Here is a 27,210-nt window from a genome sequence, read left to right on the forward strand (position 1 = left end):
CTTTTTATTTATTTATTTAAATTTTAGTTAGTTAACATACAGTGCAATATTAGTTTCAGGAGTAGAATATAGTGATTTATCACTTACATATTACACTCAGCGCTCATCACAAGTGCCTTCCTTAATACCCATCACCCATCTAGCCCATCTCCCTCCATCAACCCTCAGTTTGTTCTCTATCATTAGTCATCTTTTTTTTTTTATTTTATTTTTTCTAATTTACATCTAAATTAGTTAGAATATAGTACAACAATGATTTCAGGAGTATATTCCTTAATGCCCTTACCCATTTAGCCCACTGCCCCTCCCACAACCCCTCCAGTAACCCTCTGTTTGTTCTCCATATTTAAGAGTCTCTCATGTTTTGTCCTCCTCCCTGTTTTTATATTATTTTTGTTTCCCTTCCCCTATGTTCATCTGTAAAACTCTGCATTTCTAACCAGTTCCCAGGGGATGCTGAGGCAGATACCACACTTTGAGAACCACTGCTCTAAGCGAGACTTAATGTAATCATATATGACCGTGTTCAGCATCAAATAGTGGACAAATAGTGGGAAGCCACTCAAAGTTTTCGAGCAAGTGGTGACCTAGTCAGAGTTCTTCTTGGAAAATATGAATCTGGAAGCTATGTGTAGGTGATAGAAGACAGGTGGTAGGTCAAGAGGTTCCCAGTGAGAGTAAGGAGAAACAGAGACAGTAAGAGATGTTGGGAAATATTGGCCTGGTGGAGTAGACACAGAGGATTTGAGGATTGCGAATAAAGGGGTCATCATAGGTGACCCTCTACTTTTTGGTCAGGGTGGCTAGAAGAATTGTTGAGCCCTTAATAGGAATTGAGAGGACAGAAGGGAATTCTGCCTTCTTAGGTACTTTATCTCCTGCTTCCACATAGCTTCCTGCTATTTGTTGCCTTTATTTTTTGTGTATATTTCCACAGCCTTTTTCTTATTCCTCTTTACCTACAGGACCCGGTGTAGCCTAAGGGCAGCTATAGATTCTTTTTTTTTTTTTAACTGAAAGAAAATTGTTTTTAATGTTTATTATTGAGAGAGAGAGAGAGAGAGAGAGAGAGAGAAGGAAGGGCAGAGAGAGAGGGAGACACAGAATCCGAAGCAGGCTCCAGGCTCTGAGCTGTCAGCACAGAGCCCAGCGTGGGGCTTGAACCCACAAACCATGAGATCATGACCTGAGCCAAAGTTGGACACTTAACCAACTGAGCCACCCAGGCACCCCAGGGAAGCTACAGATTCTTGTTCTCTTCTGAGATGCGGTTCTTATCCCCAGAGGACTTTTGATTCTCTTGCTTCTACATCATCTCCTCCTTTTAAGCTCTGCTTGAAGGTCTTAGTGGATTCTACTAATCATGACTAAGTTTCTGGTTTCTGTTTTACCAGAAGCCCACCTGGGGAGCTTGCTGTCAGCGTTGGAGGCCTCTTAACCCATCATAAATGGTGTTCAAAACAATATCTGTTTTTTAAGTTCAAAATTATTGTACTGATTTTTTTTGGTCTCACATTTTGCTTTTATGTAATTTCTTTTCCATAGGTAAAGGATGCATTTTTAAAACACCATTTACAAATATGCATCCTTGAGAAAGCATTTAGTCTTCAATTTCAAACAAATTACCCTACCTTAAAAGTACAATTTTGAAAAGTCCTTAGATTGATTTTTTTATAAACTAAAATAATAGGGAAGCTACTGTAATAGAAAACTTCTGAGAATCTCTTTATTAAGTAAATAGTTTTACCCATCAATCCCACAGAATGTATCTTTAAAAGAAATTTCTGTTTTATACATGGAATTTTCCTAAAGTGAGGAAGGTATCCATAATGAGGATACATTATGGCTGAGATAAACCAAAGGTTAACATTTAGAATGTTCACCCTTGTATTGTAAAATATTTGTTACCTACGCCTTGATTATGAATGACAGTTCTTTTTTTTTTTCTTCAAAACATTGACTGAACTAGGTTCAGAATAGGTTGTTAGTATGAAAATGTAAATGCATGTCATTTAAATACATTCACAGAATTCATGTGACCTTGCCTCCTACTTTTCTTAAAAATTTGAGACCATCTGGGGTGCCTGGGTAGCTCAGCTGGTTAAGCATCCAACTCTTGATCTCAGCTCAGGTCATGATCTCACAGTTCTTGAGATCGAGCCCTGCATCAGGCTCTGCCCTGACAGTGAGGAGCCTGCTTGAGGTTCTTTCTCTCACCCTTTCTTTCTCTGCCACTGCTCAACTCATGCTCACCCTCTCTCTCTCAAAATAAATAAATAGACTTCAAAAAACAATTTCCACCATCTCCCACGATTGCCACCAACTTTCCCCCTCAATCCCTCTAAACCTCTTTAAAAACTTCACAAATCCTCTTCTGTTTACCTTCAGATAGAGAAATAGTGCTTCTCCTTTTGATTCTGGCCCCTCCCTTTGCCCCAGATCTTTCCCCATCCATACACGGACTCTGATAAATTCCTCTGCCTCTGGCTCTTTCTTCCTCTGTCCCTACTTGTTTCCTTCAAATTTCTCTCTGCCTCCTGTCCTTTGACACCAAAATGTATGTCTTGCAACTTTAAAAAGGCAACAACCTTATTGTTCTGCCTCCGGTGTTGATATACTGATAGCTAAAGAGAGGGAAGAAGGGAGGGAACCCTGGAACATATTAAGAGGTAGGGAGTCTTGGTCCACTTGGGGGTGACAATGGAGTCCCCTCTGAATTGTAACATGTTTAAGCAACTGAGTTGGGGGGACTTGAAATCAGGCTAACAGAAAACAGGATTCTGACTCTACACTTAGACCTGGAAGTTCCATGTGGACTTGATTCATCTTGGGATACTTGCTTGAAGCTTTAATTCCCTCAGTTGTGAATAATGGCAATATGGGAGCAGAGGTAAAGGGAAGCTTGAGTAGTCCCTAGTGTTCCCTACGGCAGTGTTGAGGTCCCATCTACGAGAGCACAGATCCACTTTCTCTATGCTCTGGGCACCCCGGCTGGACAGTGTTCTTACAAGTATTTCTCCTTTGGGCAAGAGCTCAACAACCAGCTTTAATCCCAGAACATTTTTAGAAAGTGTCCTAAATGTCCTCTCTCTGTCACTATGGGGGTTTGCAGAGGGGGGGACTCTGATACATCTATCTGGAGGCTGTGTATAGCAGTGACAAGGAGCACATTCTTATGGCCCTACTGGCTGCGTTCATATTCTGTCAATGCCTTTCCTATATGTTACGTTGGCCAAACTAATTAAACTCTTTCCATGTGTTTCCTTACCTATAAAACAAAGAAAGTAATAGTACTTACTTCATGATTACTGTGAAGATTAAGTGAAACAATGTCCATAAACCTTAAAACAATGTCTGGCACATAGTTACTGCTCAATAAGCGTTAGCTATTCTAGAAAATCTGTATTCCAACACAATAAATTTCTATCTAATCATATACATACACACACGCACACCCATATTTTATATTAAATGCTATTTTCATAAAGCTTTTTTCATTTTTTTTCTTTCTTTCTTCTTTTATTTAGCAAATAATTGGTAAGGACCCACTATCTTCCAGGCATGGGGCATACAGTGGTCAGCAAAGTGGACTCATCCCTGCCCTCACAGAGTTGTTGAACAGGCCATTTAGCAAAGCATTATAAACTTTATGATAAGAGGGGCACAGGGTTTAACAGGCAAATGCATGATTGAATAAATTGTGCATGGATGTTTCTAGTTATTTCTACATAGATATTAAGGTTTCGATCCTTAAAGTTAAGTAGAAATTTCTTTCAAACCCATGCCATTTCTGCTATGACTCCTAACTACTCCAAAGCCCAGGGTGATTGTGGGTTTGCATCCTACCATTGTTAATCTCCTAAACAGGTAGCTGGGATCCAGGTAGAGCAGAGAAATCCAGATGAAGGAGATCTATCAATATCCTTCCAAAGATAGATCTTAGGAAGTAATTACTGTCTGCCTTAGTTCCCACCCTTCTCACTTTTCCAGCTCTCTCATGCTGAGATTCACTGGCTGGGGATTGTTCTTTTTAAAAATCTGGTTCAGGCTCTATTGGAAGCTTAACATAGCAGGTGAAGCATTCAGGCTGTGATGGATCAGAGCCAGACACAAATAGGAGGCTTGGACTCAGGGGCTTCAAAGAGAGACATTTAGGGCAGTTCTGTGCTTGGAGCTGCTGCTGCTTGCACTTGCGAGGAGCCAGAATCCAAAGGACACAGCTGCTGCAAATGTGCAGGAATAAAGGGACCGTGTTCCTCGTGTTCCTATGGGGACCTGGGCAGCTCGGCTTACCCACTCCCTTAACACGGTTTCCATTCAGCCTGGCGTCTTATATTAAAAGGTAGACCAAGGGGTACACTTCCAGAGTCGTGCTTGGGGGATAGTTGTAGTGGGCGTTGCATGACTAATTCCTCCAATGTAGTATGGAAGACTTAACTCCTCAGGATACTATATATTTAAAACACAGCATGAGAAAGAGAGACTCTGACTCTCCCCCACACATTCCAAAAATGTAGATCAGTTGTTTTCTTTCTTTTTTTTTAAATTTTTTAAAATATTTATTTATTTTTGAAAGACAGAGAGACACAGTGTGAGCAGGGGAGGGGCAGTGAGAGACGGAGACAGAGTCTGAAGCAGGCTCCAGGCTCTGAGCTGTCAGCACAGAGCCCAACATGGGGCTTGAACCCACAGGGCTCGAACTTGGGAGCCGTGAGATCATGACCTGAGCCGACCTGACCTATACTACATTGGTCACTCAACTGACTGAGCCACCCAGGCATCCCTAGATCAGTTGTTTTCTAAGTCTCTAAAGTGTGTGTGTGTGGGGGGGGCGGGGTGCGTGCACACACCTGTGAGAAATATCTAGGGAAGCAATCCCAGCATAACATTCATTTTCTGGTTGGAATATTGATTATGGATTCAAATCTAGTTTAAAAATTGGTGTTTTTTCAGGTTCAAAATCCATTGTCTTTTTACCTTAGCCCCTGACTTTAGTGGAAACTTTGCCTATTTGCCTGTAGAGGGAAATCAGCACGAGACTGAATTCATAAAACTCAGCTTCTTATGGTCCAAAGCATCAATAGGTCCACGATCAGAAACCCAAATTTCTAACACCAAGCCCACTTCCACTGGAAATTGAAAAATCCAGATTACTAATGAGAGGAAAGAACCCCATGCATTCACTTCACTCCACAGATCACAAGACTTTCCGTGATATAGTGACACTGTAAAGCAGGATGTTCTGATTCTTCTCCTCCCTGTTAAGGCGAGCTCACTCACCTCAGGCAAAGCACCTAGCCTTTTCACTCTTTAGTTTCTTCATGAAAATAATGATGCTAATAATAATAATACCCATCCCTCATGGTTGCTGGGAAGATTAAATGAGATTTTAAATATATATGTGGAATAAATATTCTAACACTTATGATGTTAAAAAGTGCTCTTATAAACATTATCTTAATTGACACTTCTGTGAAACATACGGCTTTGTAAAGTCATGTATTATAGAATTGTGAGTGTGGCATTCGCTATTCTCTAGGCCATCCATCTAAGAGAACAAGGCAGTTCTCCTAAGCCACAGTTCCAAAGGTATGGGTGCATATGGAGTTCTTGCTTTCACTAGAGAAGTGCTTTTGCTAGACTTTGGCATTGGGTGGCAGCCCAACTGTGACCAGCCACAAACACAGTTGAGTAATTTTTTGCTACAGTGTCCACAAAGACTCCAGTGAATTCTTCTATGTGAAAAGTCTTTAAAGCACACAGTCTGTGTGGTAGTTGACACCAGATAGTATTTGGAGGCATTCAGGAGAGCCTGTGGAGTTATTTTAAGAGCCTGATCTCTGCCCCATGCAGCTAGTTATGGAAATCTGCAGAAGGCATGCTCTGTGGGCCTGCCTAGAATACAGGGGTGTGGCCCTTGTATGGGGAGGTGTAGGCCCTGTTCACCTGGTACTCTATGCATTCCAGGGCTGATGCCCAGCCCCATTGGCTGTGGCCAGACCCAAGGTAGGGCCAACTGGTAACTCACTGGAGGGCCTCTACAAACCCTTTCATGCTTAAAAACTGTACACGAAATGCATTGTTAGCAAAAAGCCACATAAACCCCTCCAGAAAGAAACTCGTAAATGATTTTTCATTTTTCTCAGTTCTGAGGGCTGTGGATATTCTTTAATTTAATTCATTCATTCATTTAGCAAATATGTATCCAGGGCTTATACTTCTAGGTTCTGCAGTACAGCAGCAGATAAAAACAAAATAACCCCTTCCCTCATGGAGCTTTTATTCTAGTGGGGGAGGAGAGTGACAGACTTTTATTTTATTTTATTTTATTTTATTTTATTTTATTTTATTTTATTTTATTATTTTATTGAAATGTTTTTATTTATTTTTGAGACAGAGAGAAAGCATGAGCAGGGGAGGAACAGAGAGAGGGGGAGACACAGAATCTGAAGTGGGCTCCAGGCTCTGAGCTGTCAGCACAGAGCCCAAAGCAGGGCTCGAACTCACAGAGTGTGAGATCATGACATGAGCTGAAGTCAGACACTCAACCCACTGAGCCACCCAGGCGCCCCAACAGACTTTTTTTTTTTGAAAGAAAATTCTATAGTATATTAAAACAAAGGTGAGGAATAGGGAGAGCAGAAAGAGATGTGGTTTGCAATTTTATTTTTTTAATGTTTATTTATTTTTGAGAGAGAGAGAGAGGAGGACAGAGGATCCAAAGCAGGCTCCAGGCTGACGCCAGTGAGCATGATGTGGGGCTGGAACTCACAAACCACAAGATCATGACCTGAGTCGAAGTCAGATGCTCAACCGGCTGAGCCTTCCAGGCACCCCATGGTTTGCCATTTTAAACAGAAAGATCAGGGAAGACCGCACCCATGAGGTAACATTTGAGCAAAGAGGTGAACAGAGTGAATTAGAAAACCAGAAACCTCTAGAGAAGAGCATTCCAGATTGTGGGAACAGTAAGTGCAAAGTCCCTGAGGTGAGATCATGTCTGTGAATTCAGGGAATGGCCTGGAGACCAGAAGGAGCAAACTAATCATAGGGAAGAGTCATAGGAGACAGAATAGAGAAGTGACAAGGGGCCAGATCATGAAGGAGGCTCAGGCCATTGGGAGGACTTCGGCATATACTGAGATTGAGACACATGCCACCACAGGGATCCGAGCAGAGAAGTCACATGATCAGGCTGCTTTCTAAAGGATCACTCAGGGCACCTGGTGGCTCAGTCGGTTAAGCAGCTGCTTTTGGCTCAGGTCATGATCTCACGGTTTGGGAGTTTAAGCCCCACATTGGCCTGTGTGCTGATGGTGTGGAGCCTGCTTGGGATTCTCTCTCTTCCCTCTCTCTGCCACTTCCCTGCTACCCTGCTTGGGTGCTCTCTCTTAAATAAACAAACTTAATTTTTTTTTTTTTTTAATAAATAAGTAAAATAAAAGGATCATTCTGCCTGATGTACTTTGTGGGACTGAGAGGAATGGCGGTCAATTCATTTGTTCTTTTAAACCTACTTTCCTCTCATTCAATTATTTAATAAATATTTTATTTAGCACAGGCTGTGGGCTAGGTGCTGGGGAAGACAGACGTGAAAAAAAGCAGTGATGAACAATTTGACGAAGAACATACTAAAGAGGGCAGCTAACCAAGTGAGGAGGAAGCCGACACAAAAGTGAGGCACAGGAAGGTTATGTAACTTGGTCTAAAGCCACAGCTCCGCAGGGGAGGTGCTAGGACTAGAAACCTTATGCCCCTGAGCACGTGGCCAACCTGCACTGAGTGCTGGGGCTGAGAGACAAGGCTGGAGGAACCACCAGGAGTTCAGTTCCATCAAAGTCACTTTTAAAATACGTGTGGAGAGCATACTCTATGCCAGGCCCCAGATGCCGGGGCCACAGAGGTAAATAACCAAACGTGGCTCCTGTTCTGAAGGAGCGTGCAGTCGGGAGTGCACATATCAAGGCTTAATAAATACCAGTATAAAAATAACCATGGAGGTCTAGCTCACAAGCCGGCCACAGAACACTTCTTACAGAATCCATAGTCATGTTCCTGCCAAAACAGAAGGCAGGAGCAGTTGTGGGCTCAGCAGGAAATGTCAAACCCTGAGTTGCCCCAGGATTCAAAGAAGCTTCGCAGCACATCACACAAGAGTGGGGTAAAAGCCCCCACGTTACTGGCAGTGGAAGAGCTTTTCAATAAGAACAAGGCACCCTAGCAACATAATAACCATTTTGTTATTCAGGGTCTGACAGCAAAGAATACACAGAGGAGGCGAGGAAAGCTTTGGTGTTGTATGATGAGGCAAAAGGTCCCCGAGGTTTAGTATACATTCACTTAAAACAAAAAAACATTGCTTGTAATTTTGTAACCTCCTTAGGGTGTTTCAAATGGTTTGTGAAGATCAATGTTCCACATGTTCAAAGAGTTTAGGGAGTTTTAAAATCTCTCCATTCAGACTGGCCTGTCATAAAGAACAAAGGAACATGGAATTTCTTGCAGGGATCTGAATTCACACAACAGAGCCTGGAGATGTTAAATCAACAAAGATGGCCTTTGAACTTTCCTCAATCCAAAAGGGGAAACGAATATGTACTGCTCTGTAGGTGCCTATCTAGATGCCACTTTTATCTTCCATCAATAAAATTGGTTTTGCAAGTTTTACTTACATACCCACCAAGGGACCATTATTATAAAATAGTGGTTAAAAGCTTGGGCTCAGACGGGCCTGAGTTCAAATTCAAGCTCCACCACTTATAAGCTGTGTGACCTTAGGGAAGTTAGTTGAGCTCTCCAAGTCTCAAGCATCTTACCTATAGGATGAAAATAATGATGTCGCAGTGAGCGTTAAGTGAGAATACACTTTGTACACGTCTGACATATGGTAGACGCTGAATACGTGTAATTTTTTTTCTGTTTTGCCATTAGCTCATATATTTTAGTCTTAATTATTCCTCTTCTAAGACAAACTACTAAAATGAAAGATGCCTGGAGAGCCTACTTTCATTGGGATTGCATTGTTTGGCCCAAAGGTGGAAGACAGCTTGGAGAAGCACCACATAAAAGGTTTATCTCTTGCTCTAAAGGAGAGGTTGATAAACTATGGCCCACGGGCCAAATCTAACTCTGCCTGTTTCTGTAAAGTTTTTGTGAACACAAGCACACTCTTTTGTTTACATATTGTCTATGTCTGCTTTTGTGCTATCATACCAAAGTTGAATCATTGCAACAGAGACCATATGGTCTGCAAATTCTTTTTTTTTTTTTTTTAATTTCTTTTTTCAACGTTTATTTATTTTTGGGACAGAGAGAGACAGAGCATGAACGGGGGAGGGGCAGAGAGAGAGGGAGACACAGAATCGGAAACAGGCTCCAGGCTCTGAGCCATCAGCCCAGAGCCCGACGCGGGTCTCGAACTCACGGACCGCGAGATCGTGACCTGGCTGAAGTCGGACGCCAACCGACTGCGCCACCCAGGCGCCCCTGGTCTGCAAATTCTAAAATGTTTACTATCTGGCCATTTACAAGAAACATTTTCTGAGCCTGACTCTAGGAACTTAAAAACTCCAATTTTCTCAAGTCACATAGCTCTAAAACTGCTTACATTGGAAACTCCTCTCCCCATGGAAAAATAATAAGTCTACCTTCAAGAAGTCAACACATTTACTCCAACTAGTCAGTGCTAGGTGCTATGTGAGGCCCCACGGGACACTGAAATTCCTAAGGCAGGGTCCCTCCCGATAAAGAATCTACAGCCCGCTTGTTGGTGAGGTGAATATGCAATATGAGGCGAGTTCTGCCAACGGTGAGAGCAAATGGCTGGGGCAGCACTGTGGACCCTGAGGTTCCTTCTTCCTTTCCATATGGCCATCACCTCTATCCCAGAAGACATGTTTGAAGAGACATCTCCATCGTGTTCCATTTCACTTTCATATCTGGAAAGCCGTACCACAAACCAGTGAAGGGATGAGGATACCACAACAAAGAATCCTTCTCAGATTTCCCTGGCAATGAATGACGTAGAGGGTGGAATAGGCTGGACAGGAAACAGGAATAAGGAGCCCTCAGTGGGGGTTACTGTTCCAATACATGTAGCTGGGGGAGCACAGCTTGTTCCTGAGGCTAAGAAAATGGAAGGAGGCTAACCAATGAATCAGAGGTAAATAAACAAAGATTAAACTTGAATCAATAAAGTTGCTAGGGAGGAATCATCACTCATTCATTTAATACATATTTATTGGGTGCCTAGTTCATGACAATGAGTTTAAGGCACTGGAGAACAAGACACAGTAGTACACAAGACAAGTCCCTGCTGTCATGAAGCTTACATTCTAGTTGAAAGAGACAGGCCATCTTAATTTGGATTTCTTCTGAAACAGACCATGAGACAAGGATGTGAGTGAAAATTATTTTTCTGGGATGTGATCTCAAGCACAGTGAAGGAAAGAGAAGGAAGAAAAAATAAATAAAGGGATATGTATGTTAATGAGTAAGTCACTGCTGTGGGCAATGAAGGCTTAATTTTATGTTGTAAACTCTGAGGGTATAGACCATGTCTCAGAATTTTCCCAACAAGCAGCAAGGACGCTGGAGTCTTTATCCACCAACTCTTGTTCCTCACTGATGGTAACTCATTTGGGTGGGTGGGAAGGAGCATTAGTTACCCCCCACCCCACCTTTAAGTGCAGAGAAACACAGGAAACCATGAGCATGTATGCAAACTTCTAAAGGTGACTTCCCAAGTAGACCAAGGTATATAGGCAGAGTACTGTATCTACCTATACAGGTGACAATGGATAAATACACAAAATGAGATTGTGGTAAATACTATGCAGGCAGTTAGAATAGGTTGGTAGGATAGAGTGACTGGAAAGGTAGTTTAGATGGGCTGGTTAGAATCATGAAATCAAGGAAGAAGCCTGGGAAACAACATTCAGCAGGGCTAAAGAGCAAAAGTGCAGAGTTCATAAGACAGGAAAAAGAGGAGAAACAGAAGCCCTCTGTTGTGGACACAGGATAGGAGGCAGGCAAGAGGGTTACAGGGTGAAGTCCCTGGTAGGTAGCTAGAGGTCAAACCATGACGACTTCAGCAGCCAGGACAGGGCATTAGAAGGTTGATCAGCCACTGAGGGATTTTCAGCAGGAGTGTGACAGGATGTAATTAAGATTTTAAAAAGTCCATCCTTGTTACTCTTCTTTTCCTTTCTTCCTCCCTCTTCCTAAATGCCTTAGTCCCAAAGCCATTAGATAGGGCTGAGCAAGAGTGACTTCTCCATGGGGTGTGGAACAGGATGTTTGAATCCAAGTACGGTGTGGAGAATGTCCATGTGGATGGCGAGAGTGGTGGTGGGTGGCAGCTGGCTAGCATGAGGTGTCAGAGCTAGAGTGGGAGGAGGGAAGAGTTTTCATGAGGGTTTGGGGCTACCCAGCCAAGGTGCTAGAGCCCAGGTATGGTGAGGAAGGCATCTACACGGGAGAGCAACCTGGCATGGGAGGCCAGAGTGCAAGCCTGGGAAGGAGGGCATGCATGAGAGGAGTCAGTGAAGAAGTTACCCCACATAGAGTGTCAGAGCCCAAGCACAGTGGGAAGGACATTCATGAAGGTAGGTGGTGGCCACTGTGGTTCCATGCAGATTGAGAAGGGTATCAGTTACAGGAAGGTGCTTGATGTGGTGAAGTCGGAGCATGAGGGTGGTGAATAGGGTATAAGTGTAGACAGGCAGCCCTGTCCTAGTGACTGGAACCCACACAGGGTGAAGAAGGCGTCACACGGGGCACAGCTCAGTGGAGCCCAAGGTAGGTGAGGTGGCACCTGCTTAGGGCAGACAGGTGGGAATGTAGCCCAGAGTGGGGTGTCAGAACACAAGAGGGTAAGGAGAGCCACCCGGAGACAACAGTGGAGCCCAAGTGGGGTAAAGGAGGACATCTGTGCATGTGTTGATGGACGCGGGTGTGACAACAGTCAGGGATTTGTACTTTCCAGGGCATTGATCATATTAAGGATAATGGGAACCAGGTTTCTCATTTTCTCATTGTCAGAGAAGAATGTTAGAAACATGGAAAGGGAGAAAACTAGAATGGGCCTTGTGACGTTGGATTGTATTGGAATTATATGAGAGTGGAGGAAGAGGTCTGAATGTGTTTACACACGTATGTATGTACATACATCTTCTTCAGTTTTGCCTGCTCTGTGAGAGGGTCTGGGAGCAGCAACATTTCAACCAAGCATCTAGATCTTCATTTCTAAATACTATCCTCCACTAAAAGTAAACAGGGCACTTTGGAGAAATGGCAGATTTCAAGGCTGGGACAAGGAGTGTACAAAATAAGCCTGGAATGTCTGGTGCCACAGAGTAGAGAGGTTTTCAAGGGTGGGTGTGTATCAAAGGGACAGCTTGACGGGGCTCTTGCTTGCCAACTATGGGATAATCTAAGCATCAAAATGAATAATGACAGTAACCTTACAACCCCTTGAATAAAGTAATAACGAAATCCATACAGAAATAAATAAATGAAGATACTGAAATTTGGTTGAGATATGGGATATTTATATAGTCTCAAAGTAACACCCCACAAAATCCTTATTACAGAAAGAAAAAGAGTAGTTTTGTAGTAGAGAGTCCTGTCAGATACCGCCTTAACCAAGTAACGAAAATTAAGAACACAATAATGGGATAAATCAAAATGTGATGGGATAGAGTGAGGAGAACACAGCAACACCTGTGTGGTGCTTCCCACATCACATGTAATTTTAATTTAATCAGATAAAACCAAATTGAAGGACAGTCTGCAACATCACTGGCTTGTCATCTTCAAAATTGTTCAGGGTCATGAAACTCAAGTAATGACGGAGAAACTGTTTCCAACTGAAGGAGATTAAAGAAACGTAACAACTGAACACAGTGTGTGATTCTCAGCAAGAATCACACACTTCTCGCTGTAAAGTATTGAGATAATGGGCAACACTTGAACGGAGTCCGAGAGAAGACGAAATCAAATGATTATATTAGGCTATGTAGGAGAATGTCTTTATTTTAGGAATACACTAAGGTATATGGGAAATGGTAGACAATCAGATTGGCAACTTACTCTCAAATGGTTCAGGATTAAAAAGAAAATTATACCATGTTTGCAACCTTCCTTTGTTTTGAGATTGTTTCAAAACAAAAAGTTAAGAAAAAAATTCATACATTTACTTTGGCCACTTCATTTCCCAGGTCTTTGCACAGGCCCCAACCTATTTCTATCCCAGTAATTCCCTCCCTTTGAGAATCCACTTATCCTGCAGCTCCTGTGTGTAGGGAGGGTGCCCTTTATAGTATACTGTGTCCCCAGGCATTGAAGTTCACCTGCACGTGTCTACATTTCTATTTACCTCAAAGGGTAGAGTACCTGTCCATCACACTCATATCTGGGCTCCTAGCACTTAGCACAGAACCTGGCATTGTGCTTGATAATCAATCATGAAGAGAAGGAGAGAGACAAGGTTGTAGGTATAAATTTGGAATCATTTCCAGAGCTAACAGTGTTAAACGGGAAAAGCGGGTGATTTGGGTCCTGCCTAGCCTACATTTGAATTACAGCTGTGTGATCCTGGACAAGACTTAAACTTGTTTTCCACACGTGTAAAATGGGTTGTTAGGTGCAGCAAATGTATGTAATAAGATTGGTGAGGCATCTAATAGACTGTGACACTTAGCAGGTATGCAACAAAATTTGGTTTCCGTGTTTTCTTTAAAAACAGGAATAAAAATTAACAAAGAAGTCTAGAACCCCAAGCTATATCCTGATATCACTATAACCTTAATATACGAACTTAGGTAAGTTATTTCACTTCACAAGGCTTCAATTTCATTCTTGGTAAAATGAGGTGGGAAAATGGAGGAGTGAGAAGTGAGCTTTATGATCATCATGCTCCTAAGATCTCCTAGTTCTAATATTTAAAATACTTCCCCTTTTTGAGGGGGAATGATAGTAAGTACAGAAGGTGAAGGATAAGAAGGATGTTTGCTGGGGTGCCTGGGTGACCCAGTCGGTTAAGTGTCCAGCTCTTAATTTCGGATCAGGTCATGTTCTCATGGTTTGTTAGTTCGAGCCCCCCATCAGGCTCTATGCTGGCAGTGTGGAGCCTGCTTGGGGATTCTCTTTCTCTCCATGTCTGCCCCTCCCCCACTTATGTGCATACACGTTCTCTCTCTCTCTCAAAATAAATAAATAAACTTAAAAAGAAAAAGATGTTTGGTATATTTAAAGGATGTTCCTCAGTTTTGAAAGCAGTCAAGGCATGCAAAGTTCACCTCCTAGTGGATTGCACAATTCCTCATTTATACCTGCTTAAAGTATAGGTAAATTGAGAGGTGGTAGTATTGTTACGTTACTGTTAAGCACATTAAAAATTGATGAGCCATCAAGGAATTAGCGCACAGTTTCAATTCTTGCTGCATTTTTCCTTATTCATAATTCTTTTCCTAATTGCTTTTTCCCTTAAAAATGGGGGAGTTGAGACCTTGGATATTTGCCTAATGGCTCAAACAGAGCCATGACCCATTGCCAAGTCTTTCAGGCCTTTTATAGCTGGGGACATTTGCCACTGAAAGAAAGCTGATGGGTTTGATTTTCCTGAAAGAGAGATTTTGCACTGACCCCTGGCCCCATTAAATATTTTGGCCATTGCCCATTCACTGTAATGGGAGCAATAAATTTGTTTTAATTTAGGACATTATCAAGTAGGGAATATTGACAAAGACAAAATAATGTTCTGAAAACAGTGGGATGAAATCATGAATAAATAAATATGTTGAACTTAACTGATAAATTAACAAATGCTTATTCATAAGAGTCTGACTGGACTATTTCAAAGTTAGGCCAAAGGTGATCCCATTTCTAATAGAAATGTCGCCTCTCTTTAGGCCAGAGAAAAGGTGGGCTACATAGAAAGACATTGTAAGGCATGGAGAGGCATTTATCCCTTGTGACAGATCTGTTTTAAATAGATCTATTTGTTTTCAGCTAAATGCCAAAAGGAGCAGCCAGATGACTCTAGTAGCCTTTTCTATGGCAAAGTGTTTACTTTCCTTGTGTAAACACCTTTATTAGGGATCTCAGCAGGCTGCTTCTCTATCTTTTCTTTGTATTAGTCCCTTAGATTAGTGTCAAAGAAATGAAATTCTGGTTAGCTGTTACCTGTGTGTGTTTCATGTTGAGTGAAAGAAATGACTTTTCACTTGGATACATTCCTCTTGAGGAAGGGGATAAAGGTGCATATGGCACTGATCTCCTTGCTAATATTCTTTCACAAGTAACATCATTATGACAGATGGCAAAAAAAAAAAAAAAAAACCTAACACACCACAAAGCATATTTGCAAAGCTGTGTGGCTTTGGATGGTGTTGCCTGGGCAAAGTCCAAATGACTAACTCTTCTAGGTTACAGGTAGCCTGAGGGCACTTTTAGCTGCGTAAAAACTAATTGGACCAACTTGAATGGAAGAAAATTGTGCCTGAAGTCTTTAATCACACTAGTAACCTAATGGTTTTCTGTTCAATATAGCCGGAGCAGTGTTTAGGAAGATGAATCCATGCAGCTTAGAAAACCTTGCACAGGATCAGAGAGTTGTGGAGAGTTATAAACATCTTATTTAGAAAGGTTGGGTAGGGGAAAATAAAATGTTCTTAAAGACCTAACAAAGCAAGTCATGAGAAAGCTGACTCTGGCTTCTTTATGATGATAAAGGATATTTTTCTATGAGGATCTTAGTGTTGGTCTTTATATGCAAAGAGTGCAAAACTGTAACTCATGACTAATTCAGTGAGCTCCTCAGATGGAAACAGAACAAGAGTTTGACAGGGACTGCTATTAAATGTAGTGTGCTTTAGAAGAAAGAGCATGGACTGGAAGTCTGAAGACGTTTTTGTTCAAGTTCTGTCTCTGCCTCTTGTTAGCTCTGTGAGTTTATTCAGGTTGTTCAAACTTCCTGAGCCTGATATAGAATGGAGGTAAAATTAATGCTTTCCCAGATACCTCATGGAGGTTTTGTAAAAATACTCTAAGCTAATTGATATAAAAGTGTGCTCACGCTATAAAACCCTCTACAAATATGAGATTATTATATCATTATGGTAGAACTTAATGTTGTAGGTCTCTTTGTTTTTATTTAGTTGTTTTAATTTCAGTCTTGCTTTCAATCCATGCAGACTATATTCATTTGCTCTAATTCACCCAATCAAAGACCCCAGCTCTGTGAAAACCATACTTGGAAGAATATGATAAAAATGGTTTCTTTTGGACTCTATGCCCACCTGATGTCTTCTTTGGAATGTAATTCAGTCAGAAGCCATTATGACACTAGCAAATACTCTGAGAATTTATGAAATCCCACAGCCAAAACCATGATTCATTGCTCCAGTACCAAAAGCATTTGGCAGGCTTTTGTTTGGAAGCCACAATACTGGCTGATTTTGAGGCTCTGAATGGGGCCATTTGAACTCATTGTGGCACTGCCCGCTCCTGCCACTCTGAAGAGATGGCACCAGAGTTCCCTGGATTCTCTTTAGACAGTACTTTTCTTACTTCCTCATAGGCTCTGGTTAACAATATACCTTTCTGGATTAAGAGATGACATAGTGTGGGAGCACCTGGGTGGCTCAGTCAGTTGAGCATCTGACTTTGGCTCAAGTCACAATTTTGTGGTTTGTGGGTTTGAGCCCTGCATCCAGCTCTTTGCTGTCAGCCTGCCAGTGCAGAGTCCCCTTCGGAACCTCTGTCCCCCTTTCTCTCTGCCCATCCCCTGCCTGCATTCTCTCAAAAATATATAAACATTAAAAAAGAGAGAGAGATGAATTAGTGTTATAGAGTTTTTCTCCACCCCTCAGGCATTGCAACATGAATATTCTACAAATTTATCTTCTTTTTAAAAAATTTTATGTCTCTATTTTGAAAAAGAGAGAGAGAGAGAGAGAGAGAGAGAGAGAGCGAGCAGGGGATGGGCAGAGAGAAGGAGAAAAGGAATCCTAAGCAGGCTCTGAGCCGTCAGCACAGAGCTAGATGTGGGACTTGAACTCCCGAACCATAAGATCATGGACCTGAGCCAAGATCAAGGGCAGGATGCTTAACTGACTGGCACCCCTACAAATTTATTTTCTATAAAAACTTTTGTGAAGGAGCTCAGGAGTTTTTAGTACCAGACTTACACAACCCGTCAGTCAAATCCTTAATGATGGGTTTATGTGAAAGTGATTTCTCCACACTTTTCCTTTGCTTCAACTTAGATGGCAATGCGGTTCTTCCTTTGAAATAGACCACGAAAAGAGATGGTTCCTTCAGGCAAATAGCACGGTTCAGTTACTATTTCAAATGAAAAGTATATAGACAAAAAGCTACAAACACCACCTTGAGTAGTAGCAGTAATGTGTAGCCAGGTATGCTGTGGCAGGTATAGGGAAATGAGGCACTCAGCCATGGACAAATGTCAGACACTTCAGATAAGGAAGAGAAAAATCTTCTGTCTGAGTGGGAAATGTAATCTCAAGCTGCCTTTCCAACACATCAAAGCCAGTTTCACGAAATCTACATGGTTCATGAATACCTTCCAAGGAATCTTAGAATGTAAGAAATAGAGGGACCTGGAATGGCACATCACTTGGATCCCTCTACCGCACCCACGGCCACGATGTACTCTAGCCATACCTTCAAAATTTCCAGGAATGAGACAGTACCCCCTTCTAGAACAACTCAATCTATTTTGGGACAATTCTAACTTCAGGAAATGTGGTGTTTTCTTTTAACTATTCCCAGTGTCTAAGGCTCAGCTTAACCCTTTGGAGAATGTCACCTACCTGAAGTCTTGATCAGTCCTGGATATCCACCCAGTGACAATTCAATCCAACCACTTGTCATTTGGCACAGATCTCCCCTTCTTACTTACAAGCAATCAGGAGAAACAGTGTCCAGTATCTGAGGAAACTAGATGTGCATATTTCCCCCTTGAAATTTATCCTCACCATGGGGCGCCTGGGTGGCTTGGTCGGTTAAGCGTCCAACTTTGGCTCAGGTCATGATCTCATGGTCCGTGAGTTCAAGCCCCGCGTCGGGCTCTGTGCTGACAGCTCAGAGCCTGGAGCCTGTTTCAGATTCTGTGTCTCCCTCTCTCTGACCCTCCCCTGTTCATGCTCTGTCTCTCTCTGTCTCAAAAATAAATAAACGTTTTAAAAAAAAAAAAAGAAATTTATCCTCACCAAAAAGAAATAAAGCAAATCTAGCATGATGGAATTTTTCTTTCTGAATAAATTATTCATTCCCCAGTGCACCTTTGTAAGAAACAATGGCCAATGACTATGTTTATCTGTACGTGTACATCACAGAACTAATTTGAACTATTTAGCCTAAAATAACTGAAATTAATTTTAGCACTAAAAGTGAGATATATCAATATAATGTGGTAGTGTGCAAAAACTAACATAAAGATTCTATTCTCTTTATTTGTTTAATGTTTATTTACTTTTGAGAGAGAGAGAGAGAAAGCATCAGCATGGGAGGAGCAGAGAGAGGGAGACACAGAATCCAAAGCAGGCTCCAGGCTCTGAGCTGTCAGCGCAGAGCCTGATGTGGGCCTCGAACTCACGAACTGTGAGATCATGACCTGAGCCCAAGTCGGACACTCAGCCGACTGAGTGAGTCACCCAGGCACCCCTCTGCTATTCTCTTCAAAAGAGAAAATTTCATTACACTGTCATTAAACATATACATGAAATCACTCATATAATATCCTATATCACTGATATATATGCCTCTGTATGATATATATAGGTCCTTTTAACATAAAGAAGGCCACCTAGTTGACCAGCAGTATTGAAACACTGCAAAATCGAGTGCTTTTCTTACCTGCCATTGGTTCACATTTACTTTCATTGAATTCATGGGACAGCTGCATCACTGGAAATGCCTATTTTCACTGGCCACAACTTCAGCCAACAGAGGTCCCGGTATGTCTCTTAAACTCTGGGCTTCTGTGAAACTCCTGCTGAATTCTGGATTTGCATGAGTTGAGGACAACTACTTCCATGGATCAGGGTTTGGTTTCTTCTGCTTTGTTTGACCTGGGCACAGTTAGCTTCCATCTGTCTGTCATCCTAGAACAGCGTCCAGAACCAGCCAATGTGGTATCTCCTGGGCCAGAAGGTTAAGTCCCCTGGCATGAATTGCATTTAGCAACTGAATAAATAAGACAGCTTGGAGATGGGCTTTTATTCATAGGAAACCAGATAGCCTTTTTGATGATAAAATATTTATTCCCTATTATCTTGTTGTTGCCAAGACCACTATGTACAGCACATTTCTTAAAAGGAGCTGGAGTGCTTAAGAGGTTCTAGTAGGTAGGTAAATTTTAGGGTATTAGTAGGGTAAATTTTATTTTGAAAAATATCTTGAATGACAGTCTGTTGCCCAGAACCGAGTGTGGTTTGCCATTTAATGTTGATTGAGATAATCCCATGTCCCACTTTAAGGCAATACTTTTTCTTCTTTTTAATCATTGTTCCCCTCTAAGAAACAGCTTCACATTATCCCTTAAGAAAGTGAGGCCAAACCTGCAGTCATTTTAAGGCAGCTAAGTGGATGAAGCAGTGTGAATTTATATTAGAGTTTAGAAAAATCTCACTTCTTCAGGTGGACATTTTGTAATAATTTTATTTTAACTATTTACAAAGTACCAACTAAGCCCTGTGGGAGATCCAAAGATATCAGATGGGATGTCTGACCTCCGGGAATAGGCTGTTTAGTGGGCTTCACTAGCATACAAATACAGGCCATTGCCACACACAGAGGCAGACTCTGATAAGCACTGTGCTAGAAGTACAAAGTACTAGAGGGTATGAAATTCTGAGTGGGGTTTCCAAGAAGACTTTGAGGAAATGTTTCCTTTGAGTTGGACCTTGACACATAATAAAAGTAGGTAACGTTTATTGAGTGCTTACTACATACTAGCACTCCCCAAAATCTTTTAAACTTCTTAATTCTTTAATTCTCATGATTAACCTTAGAAGTCAAGTGTTGATATAATTCCCATTTTATAGTTGCATAATCTAAAGCAAAGAGTAGTTAAATAACGTATGCCCAAGGTCATTGCTAGTAAGTAATAGAGTCAGGATTCAAATTCAGGGAGTGTAGCACCAGAATGTTCCTTCTTAATGCTTCCCCTTAGAGACAAATAAGATGTCACTGGGGCTCCTGGGTGTCCCAGTTGATTAAGCATCGGACTTCCGCTCAGGTCATGATCTCAGGGTTCATGCACTCGAGCCTCGCGTTGGGCTCCGTGTTGAGAGCTCAGAGCCTGGAGCCTGCTTCAGATTCTGCATTTCCTTTTCTCTCTGTCCCACCCTTGCTTGTGCTCTGTCTCGCTCTGTCTCTCAAAAATAAATAAATGTTAAAAAAAAATGTAATGTAAAAAAAAAAGATGTTACCAAGCAGATTCAAGTAGTGGGAGCAGGCTGAACCACAACCGTGGAGGAAGGAAAATTCAGGATGTTTTAGAAAGTACAAAGTCTATTAGCGTGGCTTGAACTTGGGGAGAAAAGATACTGAGGAATTGTAAAACATGAGATACACACAGAACGGAAGTAGGTTTGGAAGCAGAGGGTTTGGAACGTGGGCCTGAGGAACCGCAGTGGGGGACAGGGGAGAGTCCTGGCAGGATTTTTGTTACCAGAAGACCTTGTACAGGGGAGGATTGAGTGACCTAAGAGAAGGACATTATTTAAGGACCTATCAATTAATTAAATTGTTCAAAACTTTTTTTTTTTTTTTTTTTTTTTTTGGAGTTTCTCCTACGTGCCAGGCACTGTAAGTGTTGAGTATATAGCAGGGAATAAGGGAGATAAGATAGACAAGGCTCCCGACTTCATTGTGTGATAGAATATATAAGTAAATGGATAAATGGACAAGATAATTTTATATAGCTTCATGTCAAAGAAACACATTGACATGAGATAGAAAGTGATGATAAGCCAAGGAAATGCCACTTTGGAATGGTGGTCAGGGAAGGCCTCTCTGAGGAGGTGATGTTGCAACTGAGGCCTGAATGACAGAGGATCCAGGCATGGGTGAAGGCAGGGCAGTGGTTCATTGAAGCAGAATTTGGGTTCATTAAGAAGATCATTCCATGCAGAGTTAGTTAGCAAGTGCAAGAGCTCTGGATTAGGAAAGAGCTTAGACGATGTAAGGGACAGAAAGAACATCATGAAGTGCTTACCAAAAGATGGGGAGAAGGGTATGAGTTGAGGTTGAGGTAGGCAGGGCCAGGGCCTTGTAGGTGAGGGGAGAGCATTGGAGTATATTTTACTCTAAATGAACTGGGAAGCCACTAGAATGATTTAAGTAGGAGAATGTCTTAATCTGTTTTATACTGTGAAAAGAACATTCTGGATAATATATGGAAAATGGGTTATCAGGAGACAGGAGTGAAAGCGGGAACATCAATTAAGAGGCAAACTGAGGAGATCCAAACAAGAAAATTATATGGCCCGGATCTTGAAGGAGAAGGCAGATGAATGGATTAGGGTTCCATAATGGAGGCAGAGCTAAAAAACATTTGCATTGGTGAGAGTTGTGAAAAAAAGAAAAATTTTGGCGTAAGTAACTGAATGGTGTGGTGCCAGGAACCGAGATGAGAGCTCTGGCTTGGGACGGGGGAATTGAGAGTTCTGTGAGCACAGTGAGGGGAGCACTGGGGGAAACTAGGGAAGCCTCCTGGAGGACGCTAAAGTTTGGGTGAGACATGGACACAAGAGAAACCACAGATATATGATTAACTGACAGATGTGATTCGACACGAGGGTGAGGGTTTTGATGACTTAAGGTTTTGAGTCTGAAGAGGTAAAAAGAAAACAAGCCCATTAACCAGTGTGGTAAAAGGGTAGCAGAAGTCTGAGGAAGAGGATTAAAGAAGAAATTCCTGTTTGAGTACCAGATAAGCACACAGGCTTTGGAATCTAAAAGACCTGGGTTTGAACCATAGATGAGCCAGTTACCAAACCTGTGCAACAAGTTACTTAACTGTTCCACCTCAGTCTCCTAATCTGTAAAATGAGAGAAATGTTTGGTAATAAGGATTAAATGAGATGATAGACTTATGCGTTTAATGCATTGGAATCATGCAGTAAATCTTATCACTATCTCATATAATTCCTACTATAATAACAGCAAAATAATAATATCTCTTGGCATGTGTTTTACTGATAGTGATTATTACTAAGATAATACTCTGGCTATTAGTTCCTTTTAAGAAATACTTGCAATTATATTAACTCAGGATTTAGATTCAACACTCCTTTTTGTTACATTTAATCATCCAAGCAAACTGGAAATTATTTATGTACTTTTCCCATCTTACAGGTTAATAAACTGAGGCTCAGAAAGGGTGGCGTGCCCAAGTTTACACAGCTGGGAATCGTAGCCTACCTGGAAGAGCCAGTACTCACACCGAGATATGACTTACTCCAAATAATTCTGAGCTCTCTCCCAACTAGTCACTTGTAGCATAAAAACACCTTTGTATTACTTTGCCAGTTTTCTGGGGTCTATCCTGAGTGAATAAGTTGTGTTTTATAAAAATGTTGTTAGCAAACCACCACCATAATTTTCAGAGTGTGAAATCATGTGTTGCATGGAATTTTCCAGTGCTGGACAGTGTTCTTCTCAAGGCCTGTCTTTGGAGGAGGTGAAGAGGGGTCTTCAATTATCACCCATTGACAAATATGGTAAGTACATAGATTGTTCAGAATGATTAAGGAAACTTCCCCTAGGAAGGTGATATTTATTCATAATAAGGAAGAATAAATTCTGTTTTATAATAGGATGCTTTAAAAACGGTATGTTATAAAGGTACAAACTTTGATCTTATGTAACTCTGCATTTACCTTTGAGTTTACTAGTGTGTGTGCATAAGTGTGTAAGGATATGTGCAAGTATATCAGAGTGTGTGTATACATGGAAGAAGAGATAAGTCTCCTGCATCTTGTGATATTCCAAACACCCCGTTGCCACCTTCCTGAGTTCACTGCCTGTAAGCCTCACATCACAGGTATGTAGGGAGGAGAAAAACAAGAGATGAGTTTCTACAATTACGTCATATGCTGGGGGAGCTCCTCCCCTTTAGCAAGTACCTAAGGGTAAATTGTAAACCCAGCCATCTCCTCAAAAACCTAGAGAGGCGATGGAGGTATCACTGATGGTATCTTTTTGCACAGGTCTACTTTAGAAGGAATTAATAAAGCTCTTTGAAATAATTAACACAGTTCTATGCAGGCCCTTGGAAGCCAGAGGCTGGGTAATCACCCTTATCACCAGCTGCCATATTAATGTGCTAGGCCTGTAATGTCCTTTTTCCAACCTCTAAGCCCGAGAGTCTCTATATTTAATTGGAATTTTAGCACAATGGGCTCATTTATTCATGGGAACTTTCCTTGACAATATGGAGGACCGAAAAAAAAATGTATGTCAGTTAAAGAGATCAGATTTATTACAAGAACTGGGTTTGGGGAAGAATAAATTGGATGATGTGTTCCCGGTTCTCTGATTTAGTGAATGGTAATAGACCCTGGAAACCCTCAGCTTTGGGATCCTCACCAGTGCACCTCGTTTGCCAAGTATTATTACCTAAGGCATTAGAAAGCCTTTAAGAAACGAAGGGAAAAAAAATGTTCTGGATAGATGCAGACAAACTACTTGGGAACATTAAAGAAAGGAAACTTTGTGCTCCAACTCCCAGGACGTGTCTTAGAATGCAGCCGAGTGCTTTTTATCATCAGCTTTACAGCATAATTGGCCAGTCCAGTAACCGGGGAAAATGTGCTCTAAGTGTCACATCATCACATTTTTTATAGATATACTATCATTTTTTCAAACCTTTACAGATGTGACCACACAACCACAAAATACAGGGCACGCTTTGAAATGTGTGCTTTGACCAGAAGTCTTTCCTTTCATGGTGGATGAAACATTTCAAGATGAAGCATTTCGTTAACCTAACGATCTGTTTCTTAAAGGAATAAGACTTTGAGCAGAATTCTTCAAGATGGAGAAGACAAAAGTAATGCAATAAGGCAAAAGTTGGGTTTCCCTATGCATGTTTGTGCCAGAGTTGAAGAAAACATTAGGGTGTTTGAAGGGAGTGAGAGCCCCAACAGGCAAAGAAGATATATTTAAGATCTCCCTCTAGGAACATCACGTAGTACAAGAAAGAATGCTTTAATTGCCCTCCATTTCCATTTTATAAACCAAGTGTGGTAAAATAGCTACATTATGAACCGTTTCTTCCTCTCCACCCTCAAAGACAGGGCTAGAAAATGAAGATAAAATTACATGCATTGCAATTTTCTCTGTATGTGAGACCTTTCGCCCTACAGCAACAAAATGTGCAGACACGGCTCAGTCTTTTCCTAAAGCCTGTGGTCAAATTTCACTTGGGTTCCTCTTAAGCCAAGTGGCCACACAAGGGCCTGTCGTTCAACTTTGGCAGGATGCATCAATAAAAAATGTCAGCACCCAGGCCCTGCTGGTTTTGCTACCCATCCCAGAAGGAGAGTGTCCCCCCTTCCCGCCACCACACACACACACACACACACACACACACACACTAGAGGGATGTGCACTCACAATCAGATTTCCACTGGAGCATCACAAGCCAGTAAAATCGCATGTGGTACACTAGAAGGTTGATGATAGCAATAAAAGGATTGCAAGCTTATGAAAGCATCTATCCAGGCCTGGAATGAAGGTGCAGTTTCAGTCTGAACAAAAGGAACTATTTTGCTTTAGGATGTAGATTTTATGTAGGTCCATCGGAAATTAGGATTCAGTGGTGTGTATCCTGCCTCCCCTCATCTCAGCTTCCCCTGACCACAGCCTTCCTGCCAGCTGACCGGGGTCAACCCTGCTGGAGGTGAGCGAGACAGGCCAGTCAGCAGCAGCCCCAGCACCTCCTCTCTGGAGAGTTTATGTGCTGCCTGAGAGACGTTGACAGAGACCCTTCTTACAAAAATAAATAAGCCTATCCAACTGCATATTGCTAGATGCCTTGATGAAAATGTAGATGGCTGAGTTGGTTCTGAAAACTCAGCTATCACAGGGAGCAAAAGCAGCAATAGCTGTTGACAAATGTGCCCATTTTCCCAGAAGCAATGAACGGCTTCCTCACTTGCGCTGGAAAAGTTAACTGCTTCCCTGCACGTGTCCTGTGTTCTCTAGGACAGCGGCCGGATCCTGAGCCACTAGCTGCATTCTGTGGACACAGGGCTACTGCTTCAACGAGCATCAAATACCACCGGTATTTAGACCTAAGCATTGAAGTACACTTAAAAACCGGGTGCTCAGGGAGGAAAAACAAAACAAAACCCAACCAGAGCTGACCTGCTGTAGAGAGTGCCTCTTTCCTTTTTCTCTCTGCTAGTTCCACCTTCTTTTTAAAATTGCCATTTGCTCAACACTCACTGTGTCACACACTGTACGGATTGTCTTACCAACGTTACCAACCTTACAAATAAGTGATGTTAGTGTTCCTATTTACAGATGAAGACACTGGGGCTTAGAAAGGTTAAGTGGACAAAAGTCACAGAACCGGTAAGTAGTGGGGCCAAGGTTTAAACCCACACTGGCCTGACTTGTAAGCCCATGATTTTAGCCATCGTGATACACCCCCTTCTGGAACAGTCCCCTTCTTTACTCCAAACTTGGCCTGCGTGGGTCTAAATCACACATCCATCATTTGTGTTCCTCTAGTCTCAGCTCTATGTTTGCATTTTAAATTTTGCCTGTGTTTTACGACTGCTTGCCAGCAGCCTTCGCCCAGACTCTCTGTTCATGTGAGCCGAGAGGAGCCGCTTGGCAGCTGTGGTGCACTGGGTGAGGCTGGTTAAGAAAAATTGGGAAGATGGACTGAAAGGCTGATAAGTAACAGCTGAACTTCTATTCTGATGCAGGCTACGTGTCCGATCCCATGAGCCCGATGCATTTCCATTCTGGCCAGAATAGTGGCAGCTTTGAGGACAGCGGCTGACAGCGTTCCGCATATACCTAAGGAGAGATTTCCCCCAAACTGACAGCAACAATTCCTACCGTGGCAGGCTTGCTTCCAATTATAATATTTTACCCTCTAAGGTCTCCTTAAAGTGGCTTGTTTATACTGGTCCTCTTTAATTCCCTACCACAAGTTGGGCTTTGGCTTTATGGTTAAGGAATGAAATGCAAAGGAACCAAGACAGAATGTATGTAAAAAATTTGTTTGAATTTTGTAACTGAAAGAGCAAATTTATATCATTACTTGGAGATGGGGCCTAAGACTATGGTGGGCACTTCAAAATGATTATGTTTTCCTAGACTGAATTATGTGGACTTGCATTTGAGAGCCACGGCTTTGATTTTGTAGAATATTGTTCGTTTTCTTCTCTCATTAAGTTACCTCTAGTGTTCAGCTCTGTGATTAAAGTTCTTTGTTGTCATCCAAAATGGATTCAGAAGTGTACTGACTTCTGAGTAAGTGTTCTTTAAGACATATTGGTACAAAGAAGTAATGACCTTCAGATCAAGACGCTTGCAAAATACTGCATGTACTTACTGAGCCTCCTTTCTACCTCATACCGAGTGCTCTGTGGTGTCTGGGCATCCTGTTACTGTCAGCATCAAGGTGTCATAAATGCTACTGGTACAGTTATAACAACTGATCTGCAAATGCAAACCTGCTGTTCATACCCGAGTCCGGCACAGCGCACTGGGAGGATGTCTGAGGTACCCCTGGCCTTCCTTCAAAAAGTGAGAGAGCTGGGGGCACCTGGCTGGCTCAGTCAGTAGATCATGGGCCTCTTGATCTCAGGATTGTGAGTTTAAGTCCCACATCAGGGGTAGAGTTGACTCAAAAGAGAGAGAGAGAGAGAGAGAGAGAGAGAGAGAAATCTGCTATCCATGTTCATTCCACTCAGGAAGAAGGGAGTCCTTCCACCAAACAAAATAGTTTTTCTACTGAAAGGCAGACTTGGGAAAAAAAAAAAAAAGAGGCAGGAAACTATGAAAATTCAGTGTGATAATTACTGCTTTTAATCTTGCTAATGAAAAAAAGAGTAAAGGAAGATTGGGTAGTCGCTAAATCAAGGTTTCTAGATCCCAGCACTATTTACAGGTCGGAGGGAATCATCTTTGTGGGGGCTGTCCTGTGCACAGTGG

General features: G+C 41.9%; 1 protein-coding gene across 3 annotated transcripts in view; it reads left to right on the forward strand.

Annotated features, from left to right (window-relative positions):
* TNNI3K (TNNI3 interacting kinase) overlaps window positions 1-26,503 on the forward strand; it is a 292,001-nt gene extending 265,498 nt beyond the window's left edge. For all 3 annotated transcript variants that reach the window (XM_040470642.1, XM_040470643.1, XM_040470644.1), the window contains 2 exons: window positions 22,675-22,754; window positions 25,974-26,503. In XM_040470642.1, the coding sequence (XP_040326576.1) occupies window positions 22,675-22,754; window positions 25,974-26,050 (157 nt within the window). In that variant the 3' untranslated portion in view covers window positions 26,051-26,503. The remainder of the gene's footprint in view (window positions 1-22,674; window positions 22,755-25,973) is intronic.
* The last annotated feature ends 707 nt before the right edge of the window (window positions 26,504-27,210 follow it).

This window comes from Herpailurus yagouaroundi, unplaced genomic scaffold, assembly GCF_014898765.1.
Source record: "Herpailurus yagouaroundi ecotype Mexico unplaced genomic scaffold, PumYag 77, whole genome shotgun sequence".
NCBI lineage: Eukaryota > Metazoa > Chordata > Mammalia > Carnivora > Felidae > Herpailurus > Herpailurus yagouaroundi.